General features: G+C 29.6%; 1 protein-coding gene across 1 annotated transcript in view; it reads left to right on the top strand.

Annotated features, from left to right (window-relative positions):
* Tdg (Thymine DNA glycosylase) overlaps positions 1-22,387 on the top strand; it is a 118,670-nt gene that overhangs the window by 56,948 nt on the left and 39,335 nt on the right. The window contains exons 3-4 of the mRNA XM_075362141.1: positions 12,469-12,628; positions 18,194-18,263. Of these exons, the coding sequence (XP_075218256.1) occupies positions 12,469-12,628; positions 18,194-18,263 (230 nt within the window). The remainder of the gene's footprint in view (positions 1-12,468; positions 12,629-18,193; positions 18,264-22,387) is intronic.

The following is a 22,387-nucleotide window of genomic DNA, read 5'->3' as shown; positions in this document are numbered from 1 at the left end:
TATGTATTGATTAATGCTAATTTACTGATTAAGTTTTCAAAGTAATGTTTCTTATAAAAATGATTTTTTATTATGATTTAATAAATGTAATCTGATATTTTCATTGGCATTTAATTATTGCTACTTAAAAATTATACCAATAACATTAGTATTAAGTTAAATTTTTGAAAAGTGTTTGTGCTTATTTGAAATACCTGATTATTTTTCTGTCAGTTTTTCATTTGCCTGAGTAGTTTCCGTTTCAGATAATGAAACTTACTTCCACTTTATCTGTTGATTTATTTTTAGGTAATACACAAGCCAACCACCAAACACCATTATAAATGCACGTGACAAAACCTTTTATATCAGAAATTTTAGGAAAACCAACTTCTGTTTCAAGCAGAACTTATGTAATATTCTTCATTTTTGGAAATAATTTTTGTTTTAAGATATCTTTTCCTGGCTGGTAAAAAAAACATGCAGCTTTTGAGTACCAGGGATTGCCACCATTTTTGCTAAATGAGATGCTGAATACTTTTCTTCTTCTGATATTCTTCATTTGAAATAAATATGAAATTCATATTTATAATATTTGACCGAGCCCAATTATAAAGCTGAGTGACTTGTTATTTGATCTTGGTATGAATGTTGTAAACTTGCTTTTGATGCTAATCTTTTAAGAGCACCACCAAGACCATCACATGCACTCTTGCCATGTGATGTGGCAAAGAAGTGTCATTCAGCTTCAGCACCAGTCATCCTTACGATACATTAAATAAAATTTTTATATTGTGCTGCTGAGCCCTCTGAGAATTAAATTAATTTATTCTCAATATTATACGTTTTAAAAACTGAATTAGTTTTTTTCTGAAAAACGTGAACTGTTGTGTCATGCTTAAGGCAGTCAGACATAACAACTAAATTATCATTTAAATTGTCTGCAAATTCTCACTTTTAAAATAAATTATGAAAGGATGAATTGTAGCTTGTCGATTGTTCCAGTGAAACCCTTGGCCTTTATCTTGTAGCACAATGAATAATTTTCAGCATAGTCACATAATGTGATAAAGATTATTTCAGGTTCAATTACAGTTTTAAATTTTTTAAGAAGTGTGACTGCTGAGAAGCAACGAATGATTGGCAAACGAGAATTGATAACAGTGGGAAACAAAATTTTTTTTTTTTGTCTCAGGAAGAAAAATATGTGATTCTGATAGTATTTTTTCTCCTGAATCCAAATATGATATTGGTTTTTCCCCATCACGGAAGATTTCCAAGAGACAGGAATTAATAATTTCAAACAATTTAATACTTCTGTATTCTTAATTACACAATATTCAAACATTTGACTTGCCTAGAAAGTAAGAAATGACGATTTTCTTCTATATTTCACCTGTGGAGCATCCCTCTTGATGGTCCAACAATAATCGGCCAGCATATTAGGATTCCATTTGCCTTGATACCTCTTTTTCATAGCTGAAATCTCCTGATGAAAGTGTTCCCTGTGTTCATCGTTTACTGCACCAAGATTTTCCAGATAGAAATCTAGATGCAAGTGCAGGAAGTGTACTTTTAAGGAAATATTACAACCCAAATTTTTATAAGATCGTTGACAGTATCGGACAATTTTACAACAAATTTTCATGTTTCTTGAGTAACATTTTTGAATGCTTGCCAAGCTGCTTTCTCCAGTGGATTCAATAGTTCCTCAAACTCTTCATCATGCATTAGTGATCGTATTTGTGGACCCACAAATATTCCTTCTTTTATTTTTGCATCACTAATTTTAAGAAACTTCTGTTTTAAGTACATGAAACCAGGAGTATTGTCCATGGCCTTGACGAAATTCTTCATTAATCCTAGTTTCATCCTAGTAATGGAGGTATATACACATTTTTAGAATTACAAAATGGGTCATGTTTCATATTTTTCTGTTTAGGAATAAGTGATTCATGTTTAGGCCATTCTTTTCTAATGAAGTGGTTTTTTCTGTCCCTACTATCCCATTCACACAAAAAATATTACTTTGTGTAACCAAGCTGCAGACCAAGAATAAGTGCAGTTTCCTTCAGATCACCACAAATATTCCATTCATACACTGCATATTGAAGCTTTTCCAATATAAAGTTTATATGTTTCTTTCATACTAGCAGAGTAAGTCACAGGTACTGATGGGAATTTATTGCCATTATGCGGAAGCACAGCTTTTAAACTAATTTTAGAGGAATCGATGAACAAGCACCATTCTATTGGGTTATGTTCATTACAAAGTGTCTCCATAAGAGAAGGAATTTCCTTAGAAAACACAGCCATAATCTTCAGAAAATAGTCTTTAAATTCAGAATGACGATTACGATAAGTACATATCTTTTTATTCTTTTGAAGAAGATTCCATCCTTTTAGCCAGGAATCAAGCATTTCAGACTGTTTTTGGATAACTTTAAATCTCGTATGAGATCGTTAAGATTTTCTTGAGTCAGTAAATAAGGCTCAGATGAATGGTTTGTTCAAAAGTTGTATCACCAGAATTTGTTTCTTTTTCTTCTTTACTTCTGTCAGACTCTGAGCTCTCTTCATCTAATGTCAAGCTCTCTTCATCTAATGTCACATGTTCTGGAGGCTTTGGTACAAGCAATTCTTCACAGAATGGAACTGGTCTTATTGCAGATTGCAAGTTGGGGTACACTACTGTATGTTTTGATTTTGGCATAATCCCTGTAATGTTTGTTAAGCAGAAATAACAGTCAGAAGAGTGATCTTTCGGCAAATCATAGGGATAGTAAATGGCATGTGGTGTGTGCCATTTTTCCATGCAGTGAGAAGCCTAGAACACATGATAAACAACAGGTATGAGGCCCTTGTTTGGTCCTTGACTTTACACCCAAAATAAAGTTCATAACACTTTTTTCCTAATGGATAAGGTTTCACCTTTGGGACTTGAGCGTCACTTCACCACATACATAACAGAAATTGTTAGGATGATTTAAACAAACTCTAAGCATTTTGTAACTAACAACTAATTAAAAGAAATAAAGTTGTTAACTATGTAATACACAATAATTCAGACACACAAAGCACTCACAATGACATGTTTACTGGTTCACACTATCTCACAACTGACATCGTTCTGATGAATGTGTGCTACACTAGATCACATTTGTACATGTCTGAACCTGCACAACAGTAGCAATGCTACTCTTTAAGTTAGCTCATTTGATTTCATCATATTTACAATGCTTTAGGAGCTTTTACTTGACAATGGACAAATGGATAAAAAAACATTTAAAAAAAATTAAAATAAGAATGTGTGGGTGATAGAGAAATTCCAAATACATATTTAAAAACAGGGTAAAAAACTGCATTAAGTACACCTGTTTGTACTTGTGAGACAAAAATCATGTTGACCAGTGTAATTTTTCAATGCATGTTTCAATAAAATCGTTCTTCTGTACTGTTTCTAAACTTGAATGATAAGTTTATATCCATTGCTTAAAAGTTATTTATCCACAGAATTTTCAACAAATATTGAATGTAAAATGTTTTTAAAATTGTCAGAATCTGGACCATTCTTACACTTGCCAAGATAACAGATTTTTTAAGGTGGATTACAAATAATTTGTGCCACACAGTGTTTTTTAAGAAGTGAATAATTGCATTGTTGTTAAATAATTTAATTTACCTCTTAAACATTAATTTCATGTTCTGATTGATAACACACACACACACATATATCATAGTATATATATATATATATATATATATATATATATATATATATATATATATATATATATATATACATATATATACACATACATACTAGGAGTTTCACTACCACCTGTTAAAACAATTTTTATGACATAAAGCAACAAAGGTAGAAAACCCAATTTTAATTCCTGTATGAGTTTCTTTAAACTGTTGATGTATCTTTTTCAGATTAGCCAGTACTAATCTTTTTTAGGCTTGAACGTTTCCACAAGGTGATTTGATTGTGACACAGACTTTTTTGTTTGCCTGGTGTTTCACTACTTACATCATGTGATTTATAAAACACCTGAATGTATCCAATTATGTTTTGATTTAGACATTTTCCAGGCAGGGTTTGGTGATGACAGAATCCCTTGATTTTTAATTAGTTGTTTTGCCTGTTGTATCATGTAATTGGTAGTTCCTGGGAATTCACCTTGCACTTTTTGATGCTCTAAGTTCATGAAGGAGAGTAAGAATTGTTATTTTAAGACTTCTGTCTGTTGTACAACTAAATTTTTCTTTCAACTGTACCAAGACTTTGCTGTCAGGTTCAACTTGAGATGAAGTCTCTGAGTTTTACTAGCTACATTGAATATTTTTTCCTTCATTGATGACTCAGTTTTTGCAATCTTTTAGGCAGGATATGTTTTCTCTTGCAATCTTTTTGATTTTACACATGATTTCCCAATACTCACTAGACTCCCATTGAGCCTGTCTAATGCATAATTTGTTTCATCATAAAGGGCTTCTTCACTATCATCTGCTTCTTCTTCTTCTTCTTCTGAAGCTTTAATTAAGGCAAGTTTTTTTGACACTTATCACAGATCTTCCAGTCACTTTCTAAACTTGGATTTTTTCTGTCATCCATGATAACACATTTCTTAAATTTTTAAAACATTATTATGACTTACTTCTTGAAATGGATTACAACATTTATTATTGTTAAAATTGCCATACTTCAATAGATACCTAACTCAAAGAAACAGTAACTACACCAACACTTAGCAATCAATAAACGAACACTGAATATCTTGACTTCAGGACAGGCATGTTTATACAGTGCTAATGATTTCTTACATGTTATTCCATAAATAAATTATTTAAAATTAATCAAATATTTTAGGTCATATTTCATATGTTTATACTAAAACAGTGGACAGAGGCTACGACTAAACTGATGATAGAGTAAGCTTCAATACATTTTGTCTTTCAATTTGTATTAATTACACCCAAGTCATCGCATTACATCATCATTGGTCATTTGATTGAGTCGAGATATACATTTCTTATTACTAGACAAAACAAGTAAGCAGCATATTATCTCATTACTTTTAGTTTCATTTTGCAAGTTCAGCCAACAAAAATTTAAGTACCACCTCAAACTTCCACAAAAAAATTCTTTTATTAAAACATTGATAGACATTTTATTTTTTTCTCTTGATCCCAATTCAGTACCAGTTTTAAATTTGCACAGGTATTTTATAAAGTAATCATGAATAAAATATATTTTTCATAAAAAAATTGAAGACTTTTTTCTGAAATTCAAGGTGAAAAGTCAAAGGCCTTGAAATAAAAATTTATGTAAACATAGGCTTGTTGTACATCATATAAAAGCACATCAAGTAAGATTTAAAATAAAGGTAGAATGAGTTTATCATTCTACCTTAATAAATAACAAAATTATGACAATCTAACGGTAGTTCTGCAAGTCAAAATTTGCCATTTTCCTGCAGATTTGAAGGGCTCTAAAAACAAAATGGTTAATGATAGAGATCTGATATTCAGTATTTTCTCATAACTCTATCAACAGTTAATTCATACCACATTTCATGAAAATCCCAGATGGTTGGGTTGTAAGTGGCTATCCACCTTGTTAATTTGACAGGATTAACCCATTTGCAAATATTGTCAAAAAAAAAGATTAGTTGGGAGTTTAGACTGTATTAAAGTTAACTAACTTTCCATTTCAATTGTAGTTTTAGCATTCCAGTAAATGCAAATATTCTGCATAATTTTTTAATAAAAAGTTATTTTAATTTTATAAACCGATAAAAATGTTCTTTTTGTAAGTATAGTTTATTTAGTTAATTGTTATTATTTTATCATTGTAATTTATTTATATAGCGTGGTTTTTTAATACTTTTCTATATCTACTGATAATTGTTTAGTGGTTAAAATGACAATCTTTTTTGGTGGTTTATAAGCATTTAATACTTTCCAATTTACTTCTGTAACTATTTAGTATAGTTGAATTTTTTATTGTTGTATTTATTAGTTTATTGTTATTCAAGAAGAGTGTTTTCAAATAAAATTTCTAAGTATAAAATAAAAATATATTTCAGTCGCATGATGTGGATCCCTTTCAAAATAATTCTTAATCATCCTATAGAAGACACTGATGTTAGCAATTCTAATTTTGTAATTACAGATTAAAAAAAGCATTAATATGCCAAATTGAAGATTTCTCTTTTACATTATTTTATTATGAACTTATTTAAATAGTGGAAAAAATTGTTTACGCGTTCAGAAAAGATGGTGTTTAGTATTTTTTTGTTATATGTATTTTCCAAACTCTGACTTTTATCTTTATCCTCAGTTTTTGTCATTTTGGCTAGAGTGGGCTTTTAACATGACTGCAGAAAAAGCACATCATGTGCAGTCATGGTGTTCTATATTGAAGCATACTTTCTTGACAGTGTGTGGTGAGGTTTAATGTGTTCTAATTCCGTTTGTAAAGCAATTGCTCATTCAGTAGTATTTATATTCATTAGCACACCTTACTTAGTCTCCAGTGAGTGATAGTAGGTCATTTTCAATCTGCATTAGGACCTTTCTATCTTCAAAGTGACCTAAAAGGTCTGCCTAACGAAATCTATATATATACTGAAAGACTATGTGAAAATAACCAGAAACTCTAGAACATAGTGAAAGTTGATAAAAGAATAATTTAATGATTACAACAATTTTTTTTTTTTGAACTGACATTTTTGAATGTTCAGCTTATTAGAATAATGATAGGTTATACAGTCGTGCAAATTAATGTGAACAGAGTATATTTTCAAAATAAACAAATTTATTTTATATAAAGAATTTCAAGTGTTTATTACAGTATTTTTTAGTGATTTAATATGTCTTGCTCTTTAATAACCATTTCAATTCTTTTAGGCATTGAATCTATAAGTTTATTTTACATATTTCTTTAATTTCTTGATTGTAAAACTACACCTTTATCACAGCACAAATCATCTTCTCTTTAGTAATGCAGTCCATTCTTCTTAGTCTTTTCTTCACAATTGCTTACAAATTTTCAATTAGGTTCAGGTCTGGTAAATTTCCAGGCCAGTCCAAATATTGAATCCTTTTTGAGACATGAAAAACTTAATTTTCTTTAATGAGGGGCAGTGTGACAAGTATTGTTGAACAACATTTTCGACTCCAACTAAATCTGCAAGTTTTTGAAGTTCTGTTAAAGCCCTATTTGTCAATAATAGGATGTAGTTTTCATTGTTTATCATCCCAGAGATGTGTACTAAAGTTTCAAGTCCAAAGTAGCTGAAGCATTCCTTTAAAGGATGCTTCAGCTAAACTAAAACATCTTCTTTAGAGGATGCTTTACAACTCGTTTGATGTGTTTTGGAGAAACCTGATCATCATAGCTTCCTCCCACATGTGACATGCTTTGTCCTGAACTAGAAAATGACTAGTTAGAGAAAAGGACTTTTCTCCAAGTCTCAGCACCCCAGTTTTTCTATTTTCTGATCCAAAGAAAACTTTTCTTCTTCATGGTATCCGTAAGTTTTTTTATAGGCTTTCATTCCTTGCGACCACTTTCCAGAAGGCTTCTGCATATAGTAGAATCATGAATTTACACATCAGCCGACTCTTAAGTTATTTTGTAACTCATAACTATTTTTATGAGGATTAATTTTACTTATTCTACATAAATAGCATCATCTTTTAAGGTGGTTTTACGTTTTCTTCCGCAGCGACCTTTTCGTTGGGGTGAAATTGTACCAATCTGAAGATTTGTCTAATTATCTTATTAATTACACCAAGACTAACCTTACACTGTGCTGCTATTTGTCTTTGAGTCATACGAGTATGTTCATTGAGTGTTATTATCCTGCTTCTTTTCTTAGAAGTTAAATCCATATTGCCACTTTTCTAAATTTATTAACAAAATTGCAAGAACACTTAGACTGGAAGAAACCAAAGTAAAATAGGTAAGCAATGTACATAACCTCTCAAAACAAACAAGATATTTTCAGGCAATACTTGAAATGGAGGGAAACAGCTGTACTATGTCTGGAATCAGTTATAAAACATAACTAACTAAAAATGACCTATTTTTCACATTAATTTGTACAATACTGTAATAGTGGTAGCAGTAAATTATCTGCTAAATAAAGTAGTTCAACACATGTTTCAGCTGCTAATGTCTGTTAGCATTACTGGGTTACATTATGCCCCAACTGTATGACAGCATATTATTTTTATTTTCAACATCTGTTGTATTATTATTTATGAAAATTTAAAATGCAGTAATAACAGAAAGGAATATGAGTTCTAAAAACAAAAAAAAAAGGCTACTGAGTTGACTATTATGAGTTTAGGTCATCAGTTTATATGTTATAAAATATCTTTATATCCAGTTATTGTAATGAATTGGTTGTTAAACTGTCTTTCAACGGTGTTAAACATATTTATTACAAGTTAAAAATTGTGGTCACTTTTAAAATTAAAATACATTTTCCAAGAAATTTGAAAAAAGTATTTTAATAATTTTTGTATAGATTGAAACAATAAATACTTTGCTTTTAAAAGCAATTACAACTTACTACAAAGGGCACTAGGAAAGTTTTGCAGTGTGTCGGGACAGATCATCACAGGCAGTTACAGTTTGTGCATCTTTAGACAAGTCCCAACATATACTGTTGCTGCTCTAGTTACTGTCTAGGTGTCATTTGCTTTTTAGCTATGTTAGTGAAAAGAGGTAGTGTGTCGTCATGGATGTAAATTTTGTACATAGGTTAAGTGTTGATCAGTTTTTAGAGGAAATGACTCCTGTGTTGGGAAAAGATGTCCTCGTTGCACAAAAATATTGCATTGTACCAATAGTTTTAAAGGGGAAATTTTGGCCGTGAGGACACTCCAAGGTCAGTCGACAATCTGTGTGACTGAGGGAAACATTACTGCACTAAGAAAAATGCTTGAGACAGACAGGCATGTGACCTACCACCAAATAGAGGTTTCCTTGGGCATTAATGCAGCAGCAGTTCGTGCTGTTCTACAAGTTCACCTTCAAGTTAGAAAGCTTTTTTTGTACCTTTTGGGTGCCATATAACTTGACCGACCATAAGATGCCATGTCATGTTCCATGGAGCCATGAAATGTTGAAAAAGTTTGAAAATGGGAAGTCTCCCTATGTGAACAGTATTGCAACAGGTGACAAAACTTGGCTGTGCTGTTATTATGTTTCGACCAAGGCTCAGAACAAAGTGTGGGTGTTCAAAGATAAGGAGACATCCCCCGTGACTGTTTGAAAATCCAGATCAGTAAAGAAGAGAATGGTAGCTGGATTTTTTAGTGAGAGAGGAATTTTAAAATGAGTTCTGTTGGAAACTCAGAAAACAGTTACAGGGAAGTGGTATACAAGGAATGCCTACCTAAAGTTTCTTGAAGCCCTCAAAAAGCTGTACCCAAATTCGAGGATGGATACATTGTTTCTTCACCATGATAATGCTACAGTGCATTGCTCAAAAATTTGCTGCAAGTCTTTGGCCAGCACTAGAATATAACTGTTAAAGTACCATCCTACAGCCCTGATCTCGCTCCATGCGACTGTACTACTGCTTCCCCAGGTGAAGAACAGACTGAAAGAGAGGCATTTTACGAGTAATGATGACCTCCTAAGGGCTTGGGACAATGAGTCTGTCTGGATCTTCAATGAAGCATGGCAAGGAGCATACATATATTAAGACTGTACAGACCCATGTCAGTTTTATATATATATAATATTAAATGAATTATAAACCATCAAAACGCAGTAAACAGATAAATTAAACTTACCCTATTAATTCCAAGAATCAATTTTCACAGAATCCCGCATCTTCAGTTGTTATTAAATTCTATAATTACGCGTATATTAAAACATATTTATTTATGATTTGTTAATTTGTAAAAATTGTTTTTTGAAAATTCTTGAAATTTATGGATGAATTGAAATTTTGAATTTTCAAAAAACAATTTCTACAAATTAACAAATCATAAATATGTTTTAATGTAATTATAGAATTTAATAACAACTGAAGATGCTGGATCCTGTGAAAATCTATTCTTGGAATTAATATCTTAAAAACTTATCTAATTATTGTGTTCTGGTAATTTTTATATTTCATTTAATATTACATTTTATTAGCACAGTAGTCAATATGTTAATAAATTATTTGAATTTTCAAAAAACTATATATATATATATATTTCATAATGTCCAGAACAATAAGATTTATAAGTGAAATATATATTTTTTATTAATGAAAAGTTAAATTTCCAATAGATTTTTCTAGATGTTGTAGAGGAAACTTTATTACAGTAAACTAATGTAGTGATTTTAATTATGATTTGTTTGAAGTGGCAAAATAAATAACTTTTACTTTTTTTATAATAGCTTTGTTAATTGAAGGAAATATGTTTTGCTCTGTTAGGCATAATTAAATTTTTTTTCCATTTTATGAGTTACTGATTGACAAGCAAAATATTGCATATTATTATAACAGTGATGTATCTATAACATTATCCTTTATTTGTATTAGACATTTCTGTAGGGCCTGTAGTATTTAAAAAGAAATTAATTTTTATCTGTTTTGAATGAATCAATATCGGAAATATAATCTTAAAAACAAATCTGCTTGCAAACAGGGATCAAATTTTCATTTAAACTTTTTAACTGAATATTCAGATAAAATAAAAAATAAATGCAATAAATCAAGTGTGTAAGTTTTTAGTTTTATTCACTATTTATGTATGGTAAATATACAAGTTAGGTTGAAAAAGTTCCTGGAATTAGTCTATTTTTCAGGAAATGCTTACATGAAAAAGTTTTAAGTACTTTTCTTTTAAATTAGTTTGCTTTTATCAACATCAAAATTGTTAGAAACATTCCTGGAATTTTGTGAAAATCAAATAATATATTTGCTTATTTTCTTTTGTTAATATGGATCTTCATCAAGTAACAGCTTCATCCAAAGATTATTTGTAAAACCCATTTTGAAATATTGTCTTCAGCTGCTTTCTCAGTAGCATTCTTGTATCTTTTCCCCCTTCAGAACATTTTTTTAAGCGAAGAAACAAGTAAAAATTAGTTTCTGCTGATTCAGGAGAATGCAGTGGACGCTTCAGAGTTGTTAACATTGTGTTGTGCCAGGTACTCTTTGACAAGCACAGATTAATGTGTCTGTGCATGTCATGTAAAGAATCCAGTTCTTTGTTCACATTTTTCATAATTCTTCCTTCTTAATGCATCTGTTAACAATGAATGATAACAAATATTTCCTTCTTCATTCTCTGTCCATCCGGAATGAGTTTTTAATGAACGGTACCCTGCAAATAAAAAAAAAGATCTTTCATTGTGATTTTTCCTTTGCTCTTATTTAAACAAAATTCTGTGTTGCAAAAGTTATGTATATTTCCACTCTAAAGACTGGAGTTTTGTTTGTAAATGTACTAAAACAACCATGTCTGATCTTCAGTTATGATCTTTGTGATGAAAATTTATTTCTTTTAAAAAAGTCACTTCAGTGCAATATAGGTATCATTTTTTAAGCCCACTATTGCCAAAATAATACCAATGATGTAAAATTTGATTAAGGTAAAGATAAATTGCATATTTTATAAAAGTTTTTTCTAAGCTAATAACCTTGGAAATTGCATATACTAACTAAAGAAGCTGCTAAAACCACAGATTTCCACATTTTTATGAAATTGTAAAAAAATTCATTTATTAAGTTTTTAATAAAACATTGTATTATAGACTAGGCATTACTTTACACACACACACACTTAAACATGTTATGTTTAAAAATTATACAGATTCAGACATTTTATCTTATTAATATGAATTCCTGTTTGACTGAACACTTCACACTTCTCTTAGTGTATTTTATATTTCTATGTTTTCAGTTTTTAAATAAATTAATTAAATTTTCATTTTATTTTTTCTAAGTTTATTTATGACATTAGTGCCATTAAATAATTTTTTATTTGCATACTATATAAAAGCAAATAATTTAAGAAGCTATTTCTGTTCGATAAGCAACCTGTATAAATTTAGCTTTAAGTATTATTAGTGTGTGGATTCTTAGAAGCATCCTATGTTAAGTTTATTTCAGTGACAAATTAATGCAGTTCTTATATACAGTACATGACTGTACTTGTAGCTGTTATTAGTAATAATTGTGTATAGTAAAATGGATTTTATACTTTTCTAAGAATAGGCATTGTAACTGCTTAGCTGGGAAAAATATAAATCAGTTGTTTTAGATTTAAGTTTTTATTTATAATAACTTCACTTATGTTGGTGTACTGCCAGTCCTAATGAATGTTCATTTGGTTACTATTAAACAAATATTTACATAATTATTAACTATATTTTGAATGTTTTTAGTTAACAAAAAGTCTGAATATTTCATAAAAGCTAAGTTACTTTAAAAGTAATATTTGATTTTGTGCTTGTTTCAGAATGGTATATCCAGAAAGCCCTTTACAAATGAAATCTCAGACAGCTGTTAAAGTATTCAAAGAAAGAAAGAAACATGATAGGTTTAATGGTATGCCGGAAGAGGAAGTTTCGAAGCGAACATTACCTGACCATCTTACACAGAATTTGGATATTGTTATTGTAAGTTTTTTCAGTAGATGAGTAATATCTTATTTATTCATGAGCTTCCAAACAGTAGGTCATAGAACTGCTGAGCAATCAGCTAAAAATCAAAATATATAAAATAAAAAAGCTACAAATATGTGTAGATGCTGAAAAAGTATAGAAACTAAAGCTAAATGAAGAACTATGAATTTGTAAACTTATCTAAATCATTAAAAAATCAAACCACTGTGCATTGGCTACCCTTTTGGTAAATGTTCTTTCTTCATTTTGCTTATAGTAAAAAAGGTAAATAGGTATTTTATTTTTGATTTAATGATTGAAGTGCCCTGGAACTTATCGATTTTGACATAGATTGATATACATTTACTATGTATTGTATGTGGTACTCTTGAAGAACATGTTTTTTATTTTTTCTACTGAAAAAATGTATTTTTTTTATTTTTATTAGAGCAACTGAAATTTACTGTATAGATTCAGTTCAAATTAGACGCTGCAGTCATAAAATTCATGAACAATGTATAGATTCAGTTCAGATTAGACGCTGCAGTCATAAAATTCATGAACAATGCCAAGAAAAGTGAATGTCTAATCTTTTACATATTCATACAGACATATCTCCCACTGTTTATGTTAAAAGTAATAATAAATTTTGTTATTTCAGTTATAACATTAAAAAGTTAACAATATTTCTTCATGTATATCTGAAAATAAGTAGTAAATATTTAAGATAATACTCACTCTTTTTATTCTTATATCTTTTTTTTTTTTCAAGTATATTAGAAAAACAAATAGTAATAACATACTCCTCCTTCAGTCATGTTTATTTAAATTTTGATTATCTCTTGTATATAAAATTAAATAATAAAATTGTGTTATTATAATCTGTTATTTTATACATATATGTATATAAAATGAATTATCAAAATTTTGATGTGAATATTATGTATTTATTTTACTGAGCCAGTTGTCATTTTCAGATTTCAGCTATTAATTAATTGTTACTGTAATTATTTATTTATTTTATAATGTCATGTATAATTGTTTGTGTGTGTGGGATTTTAATATTAATCAATTTTTAAACTTGAAACATCTTCAAAAGGGTATGTATTTATTTTAATGTTATTTGGATTTTGTACTGTGTATCATGTTTGTAAGTGTGCATATATTCTTCAGTGTGTTTTTTAAAAGTTATATGAAACTTATTCAGATTTTCATCTTTATAAGCTACACATTTCAGGTAAATTGTGTTAGTCAAATCCATACTTACTGTTAGTGCAAAAGAAAAGACTGTTTTGACTGATTGTGTTAATATATTTGTGTTCTTATAAGAAATGTATTTTATATATATATATGTTCATAATATAATTCAAAATTTCAAAACAGAAAACAATTTTGAATAAATTAACAAACTGTTAAAAGAATATGTTTAAATGTAGTTATAAAATTTAATACCAACCAAACATACAGAATGCCGTGAAAATTGATTATTGGAAGTTAATATGGTAGATTTAACTTATCTAATTACTGAGTTTTGGTGGTTTATATTTCATATAATATTACGTTTTATTAACGCAGTGGTCAATATGTTAATGACTTATTTGAATTTTCAAAAAATATATTTATACATACATATTATGTATTTTAAAAATAAATCTTTCTTCATACTAGATTGTTTTTTCTTGTATACGAGGTGTGCTCAAAACGTAATGAGAATTTTTCTTTTTGAAAAGAATTTTGTTTATTCGTCTACATTAATGTTATCCCCTTCAAAATAATCCCCATTAGATATTATACAATTATGCCAGCGCTTTTTCCAATCCTCGAAACACTTCTGGAACTCGATCTTTGGAATAGTGTTTAGCTCTTTCAGTGATTCACTTTTATTCTTATTTTTGCTTGTAAAACAATGGCCCTTTAAGGTTCCCTTTATTTTTGGAAATAGAAAAAAGTCACACGGGGCCATGTCTGGTGAATATGGTGGTTGGGGTATCATTACAGTGTTGTGTTGTTTTTGGCTAAAAATTGATGAACAAGCAATGAAATATGAACAGGTGCATTATCGTTGTGTAAAACCCATGAATTGTTTCGCCACAAATCCGTGCATTTTTTCAGATTGCTTCATGCCAACAGCATTGAACTTGTAGATAATACTCCTTATTGATCGTTTGGCCTTGTGGCAAGAACTCATGATGCACTATGCCATTAAAATCGAAGAACATGGTGAGCATAACCTTCACATTCAACTGTACTTGTCTAGCTTTTTTCGGTCTTGGTGATTCAAAATGCCTCCACTGGGGCAATTGAGCTTTAGTTTCAACATCATATCTGTAAACCCATGTATCATCACCTGTTATGACTTCATAACAGGTATGTATGTTGTTGACTTCATTTAGTGACTCCTGAGCAACTTCCATTCACTGCTGTTTTTGTTTGAAATTCAACAATTTTGGAACAGATTTTGCTGTCACACGTTTCATACCCAAAACATTCAAAAAAATTTCATGGCATGACCCAATTGATCTCCCAACATCATCAGCAACTGATTGTGATTCAGCAATCATTTATAATCATTTCTTTCACGTTTTCATCAGTTGTTGATGTGCTGGGGCATCCGGGACGCTTATCTTCAACGTTTTCATGACCTTCCTGGAAACACTTATACCACTCATAAACCCTTGCTTTACTCATAGCAGACTCACCAAAAGCAATATTTAACATTATTAAAACATTGCTAAACTTTATTCCATTTTTATAGCAAAATTTAATATAAATTCTCTGATCCATTATTTATACAAATAAAAATTTTCTTTTTAGAGCTTCTTTACTTGTTAGGATATATTTTTAAAATTAAATTAGATATATTATTTCCTAATTCGATAATCGTGTTTAAGTTTTATTTGTTCATCGATTATATTTCTGTTGGTTTGTTATTGTATGTATTTTCTTGAGAGTAAGGGATTTAAATTTATTATATTCTAATATTTGCATGTTTTCTGTACTTGGAAATGAACATTTAATATCTCTAATATGACAGCATAATTAGATTTCTCTTCATGTATATTTATATGATAAATTATATATTAACATTTTTTTAAAATTTTTTTAAATTTCTGTTTGTGATTCTTATTTAGAATTTATTTTACATCTTAGCAATGACATTTAAAAAAATATATTTGGAAACTATAGGAATTTTATGATGATATTCATAACACTTATATCTGATAACAGAATTCTTAGTAAAATTTTACAAGAAACCCTTTTTTCTGGGTGGGTTTATTCAAGGACATTGGATGTTTTGTAATAATGCTCTGTTATCATAAATGTCCTATGTGTAATTTAAAGTGCACATATGATCCTGTACTGAGCATATTTATACAAGAATATGTATATTTATACAAAACTTCAGTTTCTTTTTATCCTTTCTTTCTTTTTGAGCAAAACTCCATATTTGTAAATGTATAGTAGGATGCACAAAATCAAAGTTTGTAGCCGATGAAAAACATTTATTCTATTCCACTTTTTACTGAAAATTTTAGTCTTGATTGAAATAAACTTTCTAAATAATCCTACCTTGTTTTTGCATGTCCTTGTCTGTAAGTATAAAATATTTTTTTGTATGTTGTCCTAATGGTTTCATTTTCACAAACTCCTGTTTCTTAAATTTTCAAGCATAGTAGATCCTCATATAATGACTAAATTGATTCCTGGGGATTGTAAATCAAGCCCTTAGCATGATGCAACCTTTTCACTGCAGAACTGTCAGGCATATGATTACAGGAAAATCCTACTTCTGTTAATTTTTTATTATTTTCTTTTTCTGATATAATTCAATTACAATATTTTAATAGAACAATCAGATTTTTTATTGCATAAAAATATTTATGTGATCTTTAAATGTCCTAGAAATCAGTCATATTTTTTATTTAATTTTCCTGTATTGTCTGCTTTACTATAAGCAGACAAGTCCTTGTCTGCTTATCTTGGTACAGAAGGGGTGTTTTACAGACGATGAATATCAAACGTGTTGAATGTTGTGTTTTAGCTATTATATTATATAAATGTCGACTTTAGTCGACATCTTAGAATGGTCTCAGTAGCTGAAACTTCTCCACTGGCAGTATTTACATAATATTTTGATATTGTATAATCTAACTCATTTTCTAAATTGATAAAACCACTCACTGGAACAGAAAATTTGTTTGCTTTGACTTTGTTTTGTTTTAATCTTTGAAACCATCAGTATTACTTTTGCAAAAAATAGTTTCTCAGTTAAGAAGCAGATGAGCTGATCGGGTGAACACATGGTAATATAGAAATCACATAGAAATTTTTGACTGAGTTTTTGGGAAAATAAGATTCACTAAGTATGCCAAACAGCATATCAAAAGGGATATTTTTAAAATTTCAGATCCTCATTGTAAAACTACATTCATGTCAGAAAGTACTGTACCAGGCTATAAAATAAAGTGATGAAAGCAGTGTCTGAATGTATGATCAGTGAGTCAGTTTTAATACCTATAGGTTATACATCAGGAGTTTACTATAAGGTCAGAACCTGTGAAAATTTAATAAAAGAAATACTGTGGCTAATCAGATTGTACGCTACTGATATTATTCGTATTATTACTTTAGTTCTGAATGGCGTATTTCTACTTTTGTTATCATTAATTTTTCTATGGTACAGGGAAAAAGTATTTGCTCAATTGTTTCATTGAATAGTATCATTTTGTCAAAAGCCAAATTTTCTCATTTACATTTGTAATATGTTTAAATTGCATCCATTATCGGGTTTTCATTAATAGATTTGTCATTTTTATTTTTTTGTAGCCATATTATCATTTGAAAAATGAATAAGGGATTTACAATATATTCTTTAGTTCAAGTTAACTATTTCTGTTCATAGCATCTTTGAAAAGCTGGTTTCACTTATGATCCTCAGACTAGCAGTCTCTTTCATTGAACAGACTAATGACTTGTCTTTACTAATGTGTGAAATACTTTTATTTTAAATTCTGCTAGCCTAGAATTTATTCTCTTAAAGTTGATGAAGAGGATCTGATTTAAATTGCAATTCGGATTATATTGTAAATTTACTTACTGTAAGAAATTTTTTTCCTCCTCAAGCATTTATATCAAATTTTTCTCCTTTGTTCACTCTTGTGTATTTTGGCCATCGATTAAACCCTTCTTTCTCTAACAGTGGTTTTCCATCCACACATCTTGGTATTAACTCATCACCAGCCTGAATGTATATACTCGTAAGATAAGTTTTAATTATTTTTTTTAATTAACATAATATAAAATCTTAAGCACACTATATCTTAAACATTTGCCTCAGTACTATTATTGAGTTTATTTTATTATTACTTGATTTTACTGTAAAAAAATTTGTTTTCTTATTTTTTTCACTGATGGACTATAAATGTCCTGCAAGATATTCACAAGTGTGTACAGATATTAGAAAATCTCTGAAAGTAGTCGGGTAAAGTAAGAAAATTAACATAAATATTTTAATGCAATTTATTATTTATTTTGTATTCAGCTTAATTATGTTATAATACTTAATAACTTTCTTTACAGATCGGAATTAACCCAGGCCTGTTTGCAGCTTATAAAGGACATCATTACGCAGGTCCTGGCAATCATTTTTGTAAGTTCAAAAATATTCTTTTTATTTTTACTTTGTTTTATACTAGATTATCAATTATTACAAAAACATCTTTATGTTAGTAACTAAATTCTTCTTTTGTGTAAGACTTTTTTTTTTTTAATTATGTTGCTCTTTTGAATCAATACATTAAGAATAATATTAATTACTATATTCTATGATTTATCAATAAACATCAGTACTTTTTTCAAGTATGTTTGTAGAAGTATTTTTGTAATGTTAACAGATATTGTAGAAAAAATTCTCACGTGATAAAACTTTATTTATCTCATGGAAGTGTTATATTATAATTACTAGCTGGTCTTACAATTGTATATTGCTATGTTTTAGATTGTCAGATTTTGATGCCGAGTTGTGTATACTAGGAATTCTTTCTTTCATCTAAAAGAAACTGCCATTCCATAGTTTTATAATTTTACTTAGTTACATCGTACTATTTCTGACTATGTGTTCCTTGCTAGTTAGCTTTCAATTTTTAATGACATATAAGCACATTTGTTTTACTGTTACAGGTGTACAAACTCCCTGAACGGATTCAAACTGAATGTAGGTTTTTTGAAAAGTAATTTTAGTCATCATTTCATTGAAATAATGAAATCTTATCATTTTAATTGGAGAGTTTAAATTTTTTTTTTTATTTAAACTTTTTATTAAAATTAAAAGTCAAGAGATTGATGTACAAAAACTTTCGTAGATAATCTTAGAGATTCAGACTTTCTTAAAAACTGATCAACACGTTTTTACGTGTTGATGTTGGTGGTGGTAAAAATGTTACACTTTGCTAGGATTTTGTAAAAAGTGGCAATATTGTAATATCTTATTTATCTGTTTTATGTTTTGTTATCAATTCCTCTTAAAATTGCATTTTGAAAGCTTTTAGGTATCTTTATTCATTATTGTATACTACAGCGATTCCCAATGTTTTTTACTCATGAAGCCATTTTCAGAATCGGTTTCTATGAAGGAGCCCCTTAGGTTTATCCTATGTCTTACCAGTTAATGGTGTTTAGAATTAGCATTACAAGGGAGAAGAAAAGGGGATAGATAGTAAAGGAATTAAAGTAAAGAGATATCTAAACAATTTTTGCTATGTCCATGCAATGAAATTATATTTAAAAAATTTTGAAATTTACCATAATTTCTTGATTTATTCTCAATTACTGCCAGATATATATATATATATACAAGGTGTGACAATAAAGTAATAAGACTGATGTGAAAAAAATGTTGCTTACTGTTTTAGTCATGTTTAGTGTTGTCTCCTTCAAAGTAGTTCCCCTCTGATTGCACACACTTCTTTCCAGTGCTTCTGCCACTGATGGTAACATTTCTGGAACTCATCTTCTGTAATATCCTCCAAGACCCTCGTCACAGCTTTTTGGACATCTTGTGTTGTTTGGAAATGGTGTTCCTTGACCGCCATTTTGACTCTTGGAAATAGAAAAAAGTCGCACGGAGCAATATCTGGTGGAATAAGGTAGTACTAAAATTTGTTTTGAGGTTAAAAATTGCTGTACTGACAGAGCAGTATGGGATGGCGCATTATCGTGATACAGAATCCAATTATCAGCAATGTTGGCACGGACACAAAGAACTCGTTTACGAAGTCTTTCTAAAATTTCTTTGTAGAAATATCGATTAACTGTTTGTCCAGGAGGCCCCCACTCTTTATGAACAATTCCCTAGGAATCGAAGAAGCACACAAGCATGTATTTCACTTTTGACTTTGGCATGCGAGCTTTTTTTGGTCTGGGTGATCCCTTTGAGCACCATTGTGAACTTTGGCGTACTGTCTCGTATTGAAAAAACCAACCTTCATCACCAGTGATAACACGGCTCAACAAATCTGGATTGATTTCTGTTTGCTCTGACAGATCGGCTGCTACATTTTTCCGTGTTTCTCGCTGTTGTTGTGTGAGATTTTTGGGGACCATTTTTGCACAAATCTTTCTCATACCAAGATCTTCAGTTAATATTAGACGAACCGTTTCTCGATCGATGTTGAGTTCTTCTGCAATCATTTTCACGGATAATCTTCGATTAGATCGTACGATTTCACGCACCCTGGTCAAGTTGACATCTGTCCGTGAGGTTGATGGTCGTCCACTGCTGTCTTCATCTTCATTCGTTCTGCCTCCACTAAAAATTGTATGCCACTGAAAAACTTGAGCTCTTGACATAATCTCCTCCAAAAGCCTTCTGAAGCTTACCATAAGTTGTCGTAGCGTTTTCACCCGATTTAACGCAAAAAGAAATGGCATACCGTTGCGCAATATTTTGCAGTTTCATTTCTGTGACGAGAGACACAAACACGTGTTCACTTATTACAGCACAACTCACGACTGAGCAGTTGCATCAATGTCCGCTCATCAATAGTCCGCTTGGACTAGAAGTAGCTTATAGACCAAGGTCAAAGATGGTGTGCCTACGCAAGCTGCAGGGTTGCCACATCTTGCAAATAAAAATCAGTCTCATTACATTATTGTCGCACCTCGTATATATATGATATTGTCAAAATTTTGTCATAAATAAAAGTTCTTTTTAAGTACAATAAATCAAACTATTTGCCTTACAATAAATTTTAATTTTTTTTTCATATTCTGTAATTTCATTCAATTTTTACGTATTTTCCTGGAGCAGCTGTGGAGCCCCTGGGAAGTACACGTAGGAACGATAGGGCTCCTTGAAGCACAGGTTGGGAACCACTGGTATACTAAATGCCGCTTTTCAACAGTACTTCATTTTTACCACTGGATTGGATGGGAAATTTATTATTTACAGCAGTTTAATTTTATATTTAACTGTAAATTTTTTTGTATTTATAATAAACCAAAGAATCATTTTATATAATTAAATGTATTTTTTAAGCCTTCATTGTTTTTGTAAGTAATTTTAAAATGTATAAATAGGTTTAAGTAACTTTATAATTTTTAATATCAAGGAATAATTTTATTTAATAATTATATATTTTTAAGGATTTTATGTTCTGCAAAGAAGTTTGTTTTCATTACCTACCTCCAAATTCGTATTTCCACTTTGTATACTTTGTATTTCATCAGTGAATAAAGAAATTGTAATTATTATGAGCATATATGTTGCGTTTCTTGTTAAACTATTCATCATAAGACTAGTTCCAATGTAAAGAAATGTATATGTTTATGAACTGTTTAAGTGTGATATTAACTTAATTACTTTATAACAGTTCTATGTAAGAGAGTGATTTAGTCTAACAGAATTTTTGCAGTAAATTACATTATCGTCAGTAGTACAGTTCAGTATAGTTACTCAGTTTAAAAAAGAAATTTGATGAGTATTGTAAAAGCTGTAGCAGACAGGGAAAAACAATTTAAATTGTTTATTTTACTGAAATTAATGTGTTTAAGCTTCATATTATTCCTCTGTTCTAAGTTACATTTAAATTCTATTAAATAAACTGTCTAGTACAGAATATTGCGATAAGAATCTTATTTATTTTTCTTCAAAGTGCTTTCACCGGAATCTGCATCCTCAGTCATGACTGAAATATTTAATTAAACTGCATATTAAAAACAATAAAAATTGTATGTTAATTTACATGAGTACTGCTATCTGTTGCAGTTTTTATAAGACCATCTCCCTCAAACACTGTCTGATGGTTTACCAAAATGAAATTTTGTTTGTATTTTTATAAGTAATATTTTTCTAATATATTTAATTATTGAAACTACAACAAATAGCAGCACTCATGTAAATTAATATGCAATTTTCATTATTTTAGTATTTTTATATTTAAATATTTATTATGTGAAAACGGAATTATTTCAATCGTGACAGAATGTAATTGTGAAAGTCACCTTAATTGGTGAAAAATTAAGTTATCTTGATTTTTCATAAAAAATTGAGGTAAGATATATCTTAACTCAATTTTCTGTACTAGATAGTTTATTGAATAGGATTAAATTTTTTTTTGTTGAAAATTCAAATAATTAATCAACATATTGACCACCGTGCTAATTAAATAAAATATTATAGAGATATGGGGTATGGTGAAATTTAATTTTCACCATATAGAAATGACAGTATATGATTTAGAACGGTTTTTTTTTCACTTTCTTTACTGCATTATT

This window comes from Lycorma delicatula, chromosome 4 (assembly GCF_047948215.1).
Source record: "Lycorma delicatula isolate Av1 chromosome 4, ASM4794821v1, whole genome shotgun sequence".
NCBI classification, from domain to species: Eukaryota; Metazoa; Arthropoda; class Insecta; order Hemiptera; family Fulgoridae; genus Lycorma; species Lycorma delicatula.
The sequence above is the reverse complement of the archived record's forward strand: the minus strand, read 5'-3'. Positions and strand labels throughout refer to the sequence as shown.